Source organism: Cherax quadricarinatus, chromosome 40, assembly GCF_038502225.1.
Source record: "Cherax quadricarinatus isolate ZL_2023a chromosome 40, ASM3850222v1, whole genome shotgun sequence".
In the NCBI taxonomy this organism is placed as follows: Eukaryota; Metazoa; Arthropoda; class Malacostraca; order Decapoda; family Parastacidae; genus Cherax; species Cherax quadricarinatus.
The window spans coordinates 15319425-15334077 of NC_091331.1; the positions used below are offsets into that span (position 1 = coordinate 15319425).

General features: G+C 42.9%; 1 protein-coding gene across 16 annotated transcripts in view; it reads left to right on the plus strand.

Moving 5' to 3' along the window:
- heph (polypyrimidine tract-binding protein 1 heph) overlaps positions 1–14653 on the plus strand; it is a 603602-nt gene that overhangs the window by 488561 nt on the left and 100388 nt on the right. For all 16 annotated transcript variants that reach the window (XM_070092722.1, XM_070092729.1, XM_070092712.1 and 13 more), the window contains one exon: positions 451–552. In XM_070092722.1, the coding sequence (XP_069948823.1) occupies positions 451–552 (102 nt within the window). The remainder of the gene's footprint in view (positions 1–450; positions 553–14653) is intronic.

Below are 14653 nucleotides of genomic sequence, written 5' to 3' on the forward strand. Positions count from 1 at the left end.
GGTGTTACTGCGTCTTGTAGCTTCTGGCCTTGCCGCCAAATGAATACATCATGTGTTTGAAAAACTATGGGCTCTTTATACCACATTTGTTTTTTACCTTCTTAATGAACAAGACTCCGGATATAATTCATTGTTGTATATGCAAAATGACATTACTTTACCATAGACATTCGCATGTGCTGATGAGGTTGAGATTGCTTGATGTTTTTTATTTAGAATTTCTCGTCCTTAGTAATTAGTTCCACGAGATTTTGTTTTTCACGCGTTTCTTCAGTTCGTCATGAAGTATTCGCGTGATTAAAACTATCCGAGCTTGCGTGGAAGTGCTGCTTAAGATTAATATTTTTTAAAAATTAAAGTGTGTTCTGAATGATGCATTGGTTAGTGTAAGAGTATTAGGTGATATTTATCAGTGACTGTTTCTAATGTATTCTGTATTTCTCCTTGTAGCGTGGCTCCGATGAGCTGCTGTCGCAGTCCGGGGCGGTGAGCAATGGGTCAGTCATGAGCCCGGCTCCCAACCATGCCGATAACAACAATGATGCTAAAAAGGTAAGTTTTGGTCCAAGTCTTCAGCTAGTGGAAGGTGTTCCAAGGTAAAGGTACATGCAAGGTGTGTTTATATAGAGTAGTTTTATTTACTTAGTGATTTAATGGTAAAATAAAAGTTTGCATAATGTATTGTCATTTTACATTTGATGAGGGTACCATTCCGTCTGTTCAATTCTATTACTTAGTTAAATTGCCCTGCTTAATTTGTTAATACTGTAGCTCATTTGTATGCCCATTTTGAAGTTCTGGCAGAGGCTTTCTTTGATAGTCAGGGAAGATGATTGGCTGGTACGGCATTAGACTTCGATTTTCACGAAGTTTTGAACTGAGGCTTATTTGCACCATCCGCTAAGGCTATAATGGCTATATGGGCCAGTAGTCTGTTAACGTCAACAGGCTGGTTGAACAGACAATAATTTGGCTGAACAGGTAATCAACAGAAAAGACTGGCACCAGACCGGGCTGCGACTTTTGAAAAAACTCGAACCTAGTGACGGGTACACTTCAAACCTACTTCCCTCCCCTTGGACGACTTCCAGTGCCACCACCCTTTAACAACAACCACCATGCCACCACCCCTCGACAACCACCATGCAGGGGTATGGTGAGGACAATAAGGGAACACTGGATCAACATCCGAGGTCCCAGACTATTAAACATCTTACCAGAAGATATCATAAACACGGCTGGACAAGTTTCTTCATCAGGTGCCAGATCAACCAGGCTGTGGTGGATATGTGGGGCAGCGGGCCTCCAGCAACAACAGCTTAATTTGACCAGGCAAGCACCAGACGAGCCTGGCCCATGGCCGGGCTCCAAGAGTAGTGAAACTCGAAACTTTTCAGAGGAATATCACCCCTCGAAAACCGCCATGCCACCACCCCTCGACAACCACCATGCCACCACCCTTCGACAACCACCATGCCACCACCCCTCGACAACCATCACGCCACCACCCCTCGACAACCACCATGCCACCTCCCCTCGGCAACCACCATGCCACTGCCCCTTGGCAACCACCCACCATGCCACTGCCCCTGAGCGACGACCACCGCCTCACCCGTCAGCGACGACCACTGCCTCCACCTCTCAACGACGACCACTACCTCCACCTCTCAACGACGACCACTGCCTCCACCTCTCACCGACGACCACTGCCCCCACCCCTCAACTATGATCATTGTCCCCACCCCTCAACGATGACCACTCCCCCCACTAGTCAACGACGACCACTCCCCCCACTAGTCAACGACGACCACTCCCCCCACTAGTCAACGACGACCACTCCCCCCACTAGTCAACGACGACCACTACTAGTCAACGACGACCACTCCCCCTACTAGTCAACAACGACCACTCCCCCCACTAGTCAACAACGACCACTCCCCCACCAGTCAACGATGGCCACTCCCCCACCAGTCAACGATGGCCACTCCCCCCACCAGTCAACGACGACCACTTCCCCCACCAGTTAACGAGGATCACTCCCCCTACCAGTCAACGACTACCACTGCCACAACCCCACAGCCAGATCAACCAGGTTGTGATGAATATGTGGGGCAATGGGCCTCCAGCAAAAACAACCTGGTTGACCAGGCTAGCATCAGACGAGCCAGGCTCTGGGAGTATAAGGACTTTCAAAACTCATCAGTGACCACTGCCACCACTCGTCATCTGAAATTCACTCAGTGGGAATGATCTCAGGGTCCATCCCAGTTGTTCATTTGAAGATGTTGCAATGATAAACACTACTAGCCTAAAGGTCTTGAGATCCATGTAATGTTTCTCTAAGGCAACAATCACCTGTACACTAGCAATCACTTGTACATCAATGGCATATCCAAACATTGATTTATTGTACAAGTGCACTAACATATCACTTTTGTCTGTGCCACCCATATTATCATTATAATTCTTGGTTAGAGACTGAGGGGCTGGTAATGCAATTAATTTATTTTCATTGGATGATGGAATATATTCGCCATCAGTTCCCATCTCTTGTACAGACTCGCTGTCACTTTCACTGTGTATTTGAATCAACCAAAGCATAGTCTCTTCTGTGCATTTGTTCAATGAAATATATTAGCCATCATCTGAAAAGAAAGAAGAAACCACTTGGGTATTCCTAATGAACAGGTGTATGCACTTATATATGATGGCTCCCTTAAATGGGCAGAGGACCTTATATGGTCCCTTGTTGGTGTGGCAAGAATTACAGAAACTTGGGCAGAGGACCATATGAAGTCCCATTTTGGTTTGTATTTTCGTTTGCACTGAGTTGCAGCTTGTAAATGTCTCAAGCACTGTTTGCCTATCAAAACTATGTTTAAACATTCAGCTACACACTAAAAATACATTCAGAAATTTACTGTCATTCTGGAGTGGTATGAAAAAACATGTGTGTTTGGCTCATTCCCAACTAGAAGTATTTACAACAGGCAGGGATAGAACCTGCGATCAGAGAGTCTCAAAACTCCAGACCGTCGCGTTAGCCAGTACTGGACCAGCTAGCCACAATAAGATTCGTCTTATTGTGGCTAGTTGGTCCAGTGGCTAATGCGACGGTCTGGAGTTTCGAGACTCTCTGATCGCGGGTTCTGTCCCCGCCCGTGGTATGGTTTGTTTGCAATCGTGTCATTACGATTTCGTGAGTCATAGAAGTATTTACATTTTGCAATCCCAGCCAATGAGAAGTGAGAGAGAACCTCTACATCATAGATGCTGCTGCTCTCAGAAGCCTTCCTATTGCTTGGCCATAAAGGAATTGGCTCTCAGAGTGCATTACATGGCTCTATGGCACCATTTTTATCATTTTTAGGGGACCATTAAGGGGGGCATGAACATGTCAAGAAAGGTATAAAAAAAATGAAAATTTGTGGGGAAAAAAATGTTTTCTTAACAAAAAAAAATAGTGCTTAATTCTGGTAACATGTTGATACAATCAGCTTGTTTCTATCATATTTCTAAGTATGTTTCTCCAAAAATGTATTTTTTTTTTTGTTTTGCTCTCTTCAGGAGGGTATGATGGCAATTCATGTTTTTGTTTTTACTCCCAAAATTATGATTTTTATGATTGTTTCATTCTAAATACACTACATGACAACTTCTCTGAGGGCTCCATTCAAGCACAGGGAAGTGATAGTGGCTCTTTTGCCTGTGGGCTGTCAATATTAGTGGAGGTGTGCAACATGCTGAGATTTGGCACACCATGGCCATAGAGTTTTACAGGAAACTAACACAGTGGAACCTCGGCTTGCGAGTTTAATCCATTCTGTGACCTTGCTCATATCCTGATCTGTTCATATGCCGAGTCAATTTTCCTCATTTAAATTAATTGAAATGCCATTAATCCATTCCAGCGGAATTCCTGCTCTCGGGAGGCAGGACAGAAATACTTCAATATGACTCTAATATCATCCTACGGCTTATTTATCTATCACAATTCATCTAATATGAATATGACATAATAAACAATATATTTAACATAGAAACATGATATATACTCTAGAATACATATATCTTCCCATGCTTTTATTATAAAAGAAACCAGAGTGTGAGGCTAACTGCACTAGTTTCATAAACAAGAAATATTGTATAACAACATAATAGGGAATGTAAAGAAATGAAGTGGTTTTATAAAGTGTACATACGCTGGTGGAGGTGGAGAGTGGATGATAGGCTACTTGCTACTAGCTCCTACTGACACCCCCTCGCTTGTTTATCTATGATTTCATGCTGTAATTCCATGGACATCATCCTCTTTTTCTTCTCAACACTGTCCTTTGCACTTACTTTCTTAGGATCCATGGTTAGAAACAAGAAATTTGGCAATAATAATACGAGAAATGCTTCCATGGAGACATAAACACGTTGCACAGCTCAGCTGATGTTGTGGCATTGGCTGTGCCACCTAGTGGCGATGTTCTGAGACTCATTCATTATTATTATTATAATTATTAATTTAGGGAACTGGAGCACAGCTGCAATTCCCTAGATCAAGAGGCCCTCACCAGCATCAAGGAACCTCCCTTGAGGGGGAAGCTCATATGTAGAAACAAAAAATCGACTGAACGACTGCTCGTATCCTGAAAAAACTCGTATGGTGGGGCACTTGTAAGCCGAGGTTCCACTGTATATGTATAACTCAGGAGTAAGTTATTGACGTTATTTTGTTGTTTTTGCGAAAAGTATTCATAGGAGTGTCATGATTTTTGCACACGTTATTGAGGAATGATGGTTCTATTATATTACATTAATGGTCCCTTGCCACTTATTGCCCATTAATTGTTCCTTGAATTTTGATACACCGTGGAACCTCTACTTACGAGTGCATCCACATGCGAGTTTTTGCAGATACGAGCAGCTGCTCGGTCTATTTTTTGCTTCCAGACACGAGCAAAATTTCCAGATGCGAGCGGGCCTCAAGGGAGGTTAATTGATGCTGGTGAGGGGGCTCTTGTTCTTGATCTAGGGAATTGGATCTCAGTTGTTTGTTGGACTATATTATTGAAACTTGGGCAGTGTATGATGAAAAGATGCTTCTTAACATACACCAAAAATGAAAGAAATCGGATCATAAATAACGGAGTTCACTTATCAGCCATTAGCCTCCCATTAGCGGTATATTTTCGTGTGGTTTTTATAGTTTATCTACACCGTACAATGCATAATGTGGAATGTCGCCTATAGAAACATTGTAAGCAGAATTTATAGCACACTGCACATCAGATATAACTTCATCCCAAGTTTAACTGTTGGGATTGATAGTGGCTCTCAAGACATCAAGTACTTTCTTGTCGGTTCGTTTCGCTAACCCATTGCTGGCAGGATGATGAGGAACAATGGTGGATTTAGAGATCTTGTACAAGGTAACACAAATTTTCAAGAATCTCATTACAGAATTCACCTCCATTATCTGTTACTAGGGACTTAGGGGTGGTATGCCTGCAGATAATGCATTCTTTAAACGCTTTAGCTACTGTCTCGGCAGTCTTATCTGCGATAGGAACTAACTCACAATATCTGGTGAAATGATCTACCATAACACAGACGTTTGTTGCCCTGGAGGGAACATTGGAAATTAGTTAACAGATCTAGCGCAACTCTTTCCCACAGTTTGCTAGTACAGTGGACCCCCGCATACCGTACGCATCGCATACCGTACAATCCGCATACCGGACGCTTTGATCGCAAAAATTTTGCCTCGCATACCGCCCAAAAACCCACTCACCGCCCTTCGTCCGAGACGCGTCCAATGTGCGGCCTGAGCCACGCTCGCATGTTCCGCCGGTGGCATTGTTTACCAGCCAGCCTCCGCAGTAACATCCAAGCATACAATCGGAACATTTCGTATTATTACAGTGTTTTTGGTGATTTTTTCTGGAAAATAAGTGACCATGGGCCCCAAGAAAGCTTCTAGTGCCAACCCTACAGCAATAAGGGTGAGAATTACTATAGAGATGAAGAAAAAGATCATTGATAAGTATGAAAGTGGAGTGCGTATCTCCGAGCTGGCCAGGTTGTATAATAAACCCCAATCAACCATCGCTACTATTGGTGGTACAGCTGCTGTAGTACCGTCTGCTGCTGCTGTAGCATCGTCTGCTGCTGCTGTAGCATCGTCTGTTGCTGCTGTACCACCGTCAGCTGCTGCTGCTGTTGTACCACCGTCAGCTGCTGCTGCTGCTGTAGTACCGTCTGCTGCTGCTGTAGCATCGTCTGCTGCTGCTGTAGCATCGTCTGCTGCTACTGTAGCATCGTCTGCTGCTGCTGTAGCATCGTCTGCTGCTGCTGTAGCATCGTCTGCTGCTGCTGTAGCATCGTCTGTTGCTGCTGTAGCATCGTCTGCTGCTGCTGTAGCATCGTCTGCTGCTGCTGTAGCATCGTCTGCTGCTGCTGTAGCATCGTCTGTTGCTGCTGTAGCATCGTCTGCTGCTGCTGTAGCATCGTCTGTTGCTGCTGTAGCATCGTCTGTTGCTGCTGTACCACCGTCAGCTGCTGCTGCTGCTGTAGCACCGTTGTTGGTGTGGCTTATTGAGAATACCAAGAAACAATTAACCCCAGAGGATTTGCCACCCAGGATAACCCAAAAAAGTCAGTGTCATCGAAGACTGTCTAACTTATTTCCATTGGGGTCCTTAATCTTGTCTCCCAGGATGCAACCCACACCAGTCGACTAACACCCAGGTGAACAGGGAAAAACGCCTGGAACTAGTGCTCATATTGGTGAATTGAAAGCCAGCAAAGGTTGGTTTGAGAGATTTAAGAATCGCTGTTGCTGGACCAGTCAGCTGCTGCTGCACCACAGCTGCTGCTGCACCACAGCTGCTGCTGCACCACAGCTGCTGCTGCACCACAGCTGCAGCTGCACCATGGTCAGCTGCACCACAGCTGTTGTTGCTGCACCACCATCAGCTGTATTACTCGAAGATGTGGAGAGTGTGTTGTTGGTGTGGCTTAATGTGAAACAATTACCGAGAAACAATTAACCCCAGAGGGTTAGCCACCCAGGATAACCCAAGAAAGTCAGTGCATCATCGAGGACTCTAACTTATTTCCATTGGGGTCCTTAATCTTGTCTCCCAGGATGCAACCCACACCAGTCGACTAACACCCAGGTGAACAGGGAAAAATGCCTGGAACTAGTGCTCATATTGCTGAATTTAAAGCCAGCAGAGGTTGGTTTGAGAGATTTAAGAATCGTAGTGGCATACAGTGTGATAAGGCCTGTTCTGGAAGAAAATGCCAAACAAGACCTACAGTACTCAGGAGGAAAAGGCACTCCCAGGACACAGTGTCTCAATCAGTCATTGCTGCATCTTCAATAAAGGTAAGTGTCATTTATTCTTCATTTAGTAGAGTAGTACATGCACAATATATATTGTGCATGTACTACTCTACTATTGTGCATGTATCCTTCTCTTTGTGTGTAGGAAAATGTATATTTCATGTGGTAACATTTTTTTTTTCATACTTTTGGGTGTCTTGCACGGATTAATTTGATTTCCATTATTTTTTATGGGGAAAATTAATTCGCATACCGAACATTTCGCATAACAACCAGCCCTCTTGCACGGATTAAGGTCGCTATGCGGGGGTCCACTGTAGTTGGATACACTTGGATTGGAATAGGACCATTAACATTACCTTATGTTGCATGCAGACATTACATTTCTTAACATACTCAGAAATATCAGTTGCCATACGAGGCCAAAAGTATTTCAATCTGGCTTGTTTTACCAGGGTGCGCAACACCTGGTACATCGTGAACTAGCTGTAAGGCTACATTCACTAGTGACTGTGGGATTACTAACTGGTATACCCTTAAATTGACATTTAGACAGTTTGATCTTTAAATCGGTTTCTTCAAGCTTACCAAGTACTACATCAAGTCTTTTCAAGTGTGTATCCATGTCTTTAGACATGACGATTACGTCATCTATGTTATCTCCGATGTTACATAAAAGATCACCAAGTACAGGAAGTGGGAAGCGATCTGGAATAGTTTTCGCATTTAACTTCCTAAAGTCAATCATTGGGCGCCAAGTACCATCCTTCTTAGGTACTATGATCAAGGGCGCATTCCAAGGTGAATTGCTAGGTGCAATAACTCCATCATCAAGCATTTGATTGATCAATTCTTCTGCGACAGCAACTTGTGAATGAGGCATTCTGTACACAGGTATATAGATAGGTCTAGTACCAGGTTCAAGTGGGATACGATGGGACAATAAGTTCGTTATACCCATCTTCTCACCTGGTAAGGCAATGGCTTTATGACGTTTGTTCAAAAGAGTCAACAAACGCTTGACCTCGTCTGGGAAGTCAGTGGGAGCTAAGTCTTTCTCCTCAACTGGTGGGACGGATTGATCCATTGAAGTGGATGAGGTCTCCCCGGTAGAAATAGCACCGACCCATTGGTCAGGTGACAACTCATCCTCTACCTCAACAGGGTAAGGATATTGAACAAGGTCAACAAGATTGGTATTTGCTATGAGACGAACACTGTGACCAGAAGTGTTAGCTAGGCAAAAATGGATCTTACTATCTCTTACAACATGTAAGGATGGCTCAACAAATAAACCCTTTACTTTGCAGGAATCACTGTCAACTAGGACGTTATCACCATCTGGAACACTAGGAACAACAACAGACACTCTAGTGAGGGCACTAGCCACGACAGAAATGTCTTTCTGCAGATGGCATGTGACATCAACAAGAGATGGCATTACTAGTTGCAAGTAATTGTTTTCCGACAAGGCACCCCCTGTGGAGAAACTACTACTTGAACTAGTAGACATTGCAGGGATAGGCTCAGCACTCAAGGTAGTCAGAGCATCCTCGGACACTTGAGGTAACTGGACACTGTCTTGCAAGCCTGAAGTTGTAGGTGGAACACAGACAGGAGTGACAGGATCACCAGTGCCTGACCGCTTGGGTACACTACTGGAAAATGCACTGGCTTGTAAGGACTTAATCCGAATGTCGTACTCTGCGGCAGTATGGCAGATCTCGGATCCAAGCTGGTAACCCCAAAATGGTACGATCAAGTCATCAATTTGGGCATGCCATCGATAAGGGTCGAGCACAATGCGTAAGTCTCGCATGGAAGCAAATCCCAGTAGAAGATCACCAGGGAAAGTAATCTGGCCGACAACAAGGAGGGAAGCAGTAAGTCTCTACCTTGGATAGAAAAGGTGAGGGAAGTCTGACCTCGGACACGCAGGTGAGAACCAGCTACTCCACTAAGGGAGGACACATGAGTCTGTTCTACGAGAAGGACATGTCGTAACTGCTTATCCCTAAACAAACTAGACCTGATAATATTGACTTGTGCACCAGAGTCCATGAACAAATGAATGGGCGCATTATGAACAGATGCTTGCACTATAGGACCTATCGTTGCATTGGAAGTTATGTGCAAACAAATAGGTGGATTGTCATCAGAAACATTTGTTCCACTTCATCCCCAAAATCATCTACGTCAGAGACGTGAAGCAACATCATCAGCGGGATTGTCATTCTCGAGACTGCTTAAGGCTTCAAAGGAATTGTGAACGGGGATGGTGTGCTCACTATCACCTACTGTCACCATGAGACGATTTGACTGGGGCGCTCAAATTCCCCCGAATTGGAAGAAGGAGCCTGGTTCTGGTTAGTCTGAGAACCATGACGTCTATTTCCTCTCCTGGTTCTGCGGTTGGAACAGCCACGGAAAGATCTAGAGTACTGAAGGTTGTAGAGAGCATTGCACTCAGATGTGTCATGTCCATGTATTCTATGATAAGTACAGTAGGGAAGATCTGACTGGTACTCATCATCAGTACGATGCCTCTTAGGGTGACTATCAGGACAAATAATTGCAATATGGCCATGGAAACCACAGTTGTAGCAAGTCCGCTGACTGTGGTTACTGAATGTACTATGAATACTACAAGGTTTATAAAGACTCTGTACACTGGTCCTTGGTGATTGCTGCAATGGTTGACTACCACGATTTGTCGCTGTGGCGCAAACAAGAGGCAGTGCAGACTGAGGCATGGGTGTAAAATTACTTTTGATACACGGGAAAGTACCCTGGGGGCACAAGAAACATACATGATTTAGGGCTGTAAGTGGTTCCATCGTCACAGTTGGAAGATTAGCCTCATAAGAAGCAGGCGGCATTAGTTCTTTGATTGCTCCAAAAGCTGCTATTTTAGCAAATGATGCTGTGGATGGTTTATCCTCGTCAGGGACAAAAGCTGAGGACTGGACAGCATTGATAAATGATGATAAAAGTTTATCTAATCTAACAGCAAATGCACTCAATGATTCATTAGTCACGGGTGTAGCATTCGCTAGTTCCTGAAGAACGACATATGGATTAGCTGTTTTTACTGGTACAAGGAAAGAACGAATCAGTTCCTCGTATTGTGACCACTTAGTAAGATTCCTGAAGTCTCGCATTTCAAGGAGATCAACAACGTGAACAGCAGCAGGGGACCGATGAAGAGCTTCTTTCGCAAGTCTGATAAGAATTTCCTCTGAAGGAGGACCGTCAACTAGAGCATTAGCACGAGAACGAATGGCAGTAAACTATGCTTCAAGACTATGTACATGGCCATTGAATAAAGGTAACACATCAAGAGAATCACGAGTAAAATTATAGTGTCTCAGTGTCTGGGTCGGTCTGTCAGTCGATAAGGAACTATGAGGACTGATGACAGGAGCAGCGGTATCCTGAGAGGTCTGAGTGTCGCCATTCACTAAAGTATCACTTGAAGGTATGTGAGGCATGATGGCAAAGAAGTTGCACAAAAACAAACAAGGCAAAAAATAATGAATAATAAAAATGACACAAAATGCTAAAATTGAAATAAAAGAGATGTAACTAATTCTGCAGAAGTAATAAAAAAAATGTCTAAGATACACTACAAGAGGAAGAACAACTCAATGTAAGGGACTGCTGGGCAAGATAAAGAAATACATTGAAATTTACAAGTAAAAATATTACTGGAGGCTGAATTAAATGCAAAATGAGCTGTTTGTACTCTTGCTAATAAAGAAATTAACTAATAAAACTGTAAATCAATGTAAAAAGTATAAAATAAAATCTCGAAATTGTATGCAAAGAGAGATAACTGGGAAATTTAAACATTTTCTAAGAGTGCATAAAGAAAATTAAAATATAATGCAAAGACAATATCAGGAAAAAATAATAAAATGAAAAATAGGACACTCAAACAATAATGAACTGAGAATAATAATGCGTAAAAATATCATTAAAAGAAAATAATTCACTGCAGAACAAGTGCAATAAAATAAGGCACAGAAATAATTAATGCAGTAATAAAAGTTACACTGGGAAAATTCAGGTTAAATAATAAAAATTAAAATATGAAGAAAGACTGATTGAACATTTTAACTCTTAATTGTAAATAAAGCAAAACAATTTACAGAGTAAAGAAAACACTTTACGTTAAAAAGAAGTAAAATTACACTAAGAGTGAATTTGTTCAAAGAAATATGAAAAATATGAATAAAAATAAAACAAGAAACAAAACTGGAAGTGTAACACTTACAAGTGACAGGGCACACACAACAAGGATTGTACACTTATTAGTTATGTTCGTACAACGAAATTTTGCTGTGACTGATTCGACAAAAATTGCTCGCAAAAATAATGGTACACAAGTCTGCGAAAAGATGAAGGGAATGAGACACTGCTGGGCATACGAGAAAAAAAAGGTACACATAGAAATAAATGGATAATTTAGTATACTGGGCTGAATATCACTGCATGAACTACAATAATGACAAATACTTGAGAATACAATGCTGAAAGAACACAAGATGAAAAAAAATAATGAATTACTTTACATGCAGTGAATGACTGGGGTAAGAAATAAAATACTGCACATAAATAAGGAATACACTTGAACACTACAAAATAATACTTACTAAAGGCAGGGAGTAGCATAAAAAAAACACAGATAAAAATATAAAAATGAAACACAAAAGATGAGCAATAACACTGAAAAATATTGCAAAAATAATGAGTCAAAGAAACACTGAGTCTACACTGAAAACACAAGGCTTAGAGTACATAAGAAATTCACTGTAAATGTCTCACACACGCAAATGTATTTAAATGCAAGGCAAACGTCTCTAAACGGAAAAATATCACTGAAGTCTGGAGTGGTGGACGGCGGTGACGAGTGATGAGGGGAAGACTGGTCCTGTGGGCGGGTGTTGATTCCTCCTACACTCACAGTGTTGTCGGAAGAAATGCACTTTCTAGGTGAACTCACATAACTGGCTTTATCATTGACGCACAACTACAATTTCTTGACCAATTATGTGAACCAAAACAGTGCTAGGACCTGGTACAAGGGTGGAAAAAGCCACAGGTAGATGAGGTGGGGAGTGGGTGGCGGGTGGGTGTGGCAACCCGGCCCACTGGCGTGCACTGCCACTCACTACTCACAAGAAACACCCAGGTGGCTTAAATTAAGCCACAATATGCCACAGGGATGGTGAAGACCACTCTTAGCATCCAACTGGGAGCGCAAAGCAATATAGGAGACAATACTTCAGAGGAACTTGCGTGGCTTACTTTTCTCTCAGCTAGGTTAGGAAGCTGGGTTGTCATACTGGCTTAACCCACGAGAATAGCTGACTGGAAGACGTGTAACGATGCACACAGCATGAAGGAACAGGTGGATGACAGGAGACAGGCTGGATGATAGGCTGAGGCAGGCTGACAGGCTGAGGCAGGCTGACTGGCGCTCACTCTCACACTCTGGCTTACCCGCTGGCTTAATTGCAAAATCCGGGTCAACCCCTCGGAGATTGAAGCATTTAGCACATGAACTAAGCCAGGAAACTTGAAAGACGGCTGCAACTGGTTTTTAAGCTGGAGTGACCGGTTGAGGCTGACAGACGTAACCTCTGACCTGCCGGCACCCCACAAACAAACTTATAACGTCTGAAATACCCGTAAATCCACGCCCACATGCTGTCACCATTCTACCCAGAGTTTTGTGTAACATGAAGATACAGTGGTCCCTCGTTTATCGTAATTAATCCGTTCCTGGAGGTGTTACTATTATCGAAATCCACGATTTTCGAATCAATTTTCCCCATAAGAAATGATGTAAATGCAAGTAATCCAAGCTGAGCTGAGCTTATGGCTTAGAGCTTCATGAAAAATCCTGGCATCAGTATTGCAGTTCTTTGCAATGGCCACTGAAAGGGTTAATAGTCATCTTATGGGTTTGAGAGACAAAAATCAGCAGTTCTAACAGAATGCAGTGGACCCTTGGTTTTCGTGATTAATCTGTTCCAGAGTGTCTGCCGAAAACCAAAATTCACAAAAACCAAAACCATTTTCCCCATAAGAAATAATGTAAATCCAATTATACTTCATTCCAGACACCCAAAAGTATTGACAAAAAAAAATTTTTTTTTTAGAGATTAAATGTAGATTTACATGCAGATAAGAGAGACAAATCAATATAAAGCAATAACATCATCACACTTACCTTTATTGAAGACTCTTGGTGTATGGAAGATGGGAGGAGGACTGAGTATTGTTTGGAAGGGGAATCCCCTTCCATAAAGACTTCAGGCACCAAGTCCTTATCGGGGGTTACTTCCCTTTTTTGTTTTTTACTGGCACTAGAACCAGCTTGAGTCACTGGACCCCCTGTTGCACAAAAAAAAAATTCCAGAGAGCTCTGTTTCTGACATCTCTAAGATTTGCCTAAAATGGGACAAGGCATTGTCATTGAACATGTTGCAGACATGGCCTGCAACAGCTTTGTTAGGGTGACATTTCTCCACAAAACTTTGCAACTCATTCAACTTTGCATAAATGTCTTTAATCACTGAAGAAGGCACCTTCTTCCCTCTCTCTTCCTCCTCTTCTGAAGCAGTTTCCTCAGCTGTGGTCTGTTGCTGTTCCAGTTGAAGGTCTTGCAGCTCTTCAGTGGTTAGCTCTTCATTGTGGTCGTCCACCAATTCTTCCGCATCCTGGCCACTCACATCCAACCCCATGGACTTCCCCAAAGCTACAATAGATTCCACAACAGGCATAAGATTGTCAGGTGTGTGTGGGGAAGTACCCTGGCTGGTGTGTGAGGAAGTAGCCTGGCTGGTGTGGGGAAGTACCCTGGCTGGTGTGTGGGGAAGTACCCTGGCTGGTGTGTATGAGAAAGTACCTGGGCTGGTGTACTTTTTCTAGAATTCTATCATGTTTCTCGCCTTTCTTCAGGCCCATGGCGGCTTATTTATCGGTCACACACAATAAACCAGCACAAAAAACAACGTATTATTATTATTACCTCGCAGGGCAATGTTCACTCGCCGAGAAACAATGCCACGCTGACTGAATGCGTCTGTGGGAAGCTTTGTGTGCGCAGGGACACTGGGACTTGTCCAATACGACTGCCGAAATCCAAAGGAAATAATGAAAACGAAGGCTATACTATTTTGACGAAAAAGTTGCCGATAACCAAAATTCATGAAAACTGAGACTTTCGAAAACCAAGGGTCCACTGTATATTAACAGGCTTCCGTTTCACAATTGCATGACAGGAATATATTAATTAACTGGCTT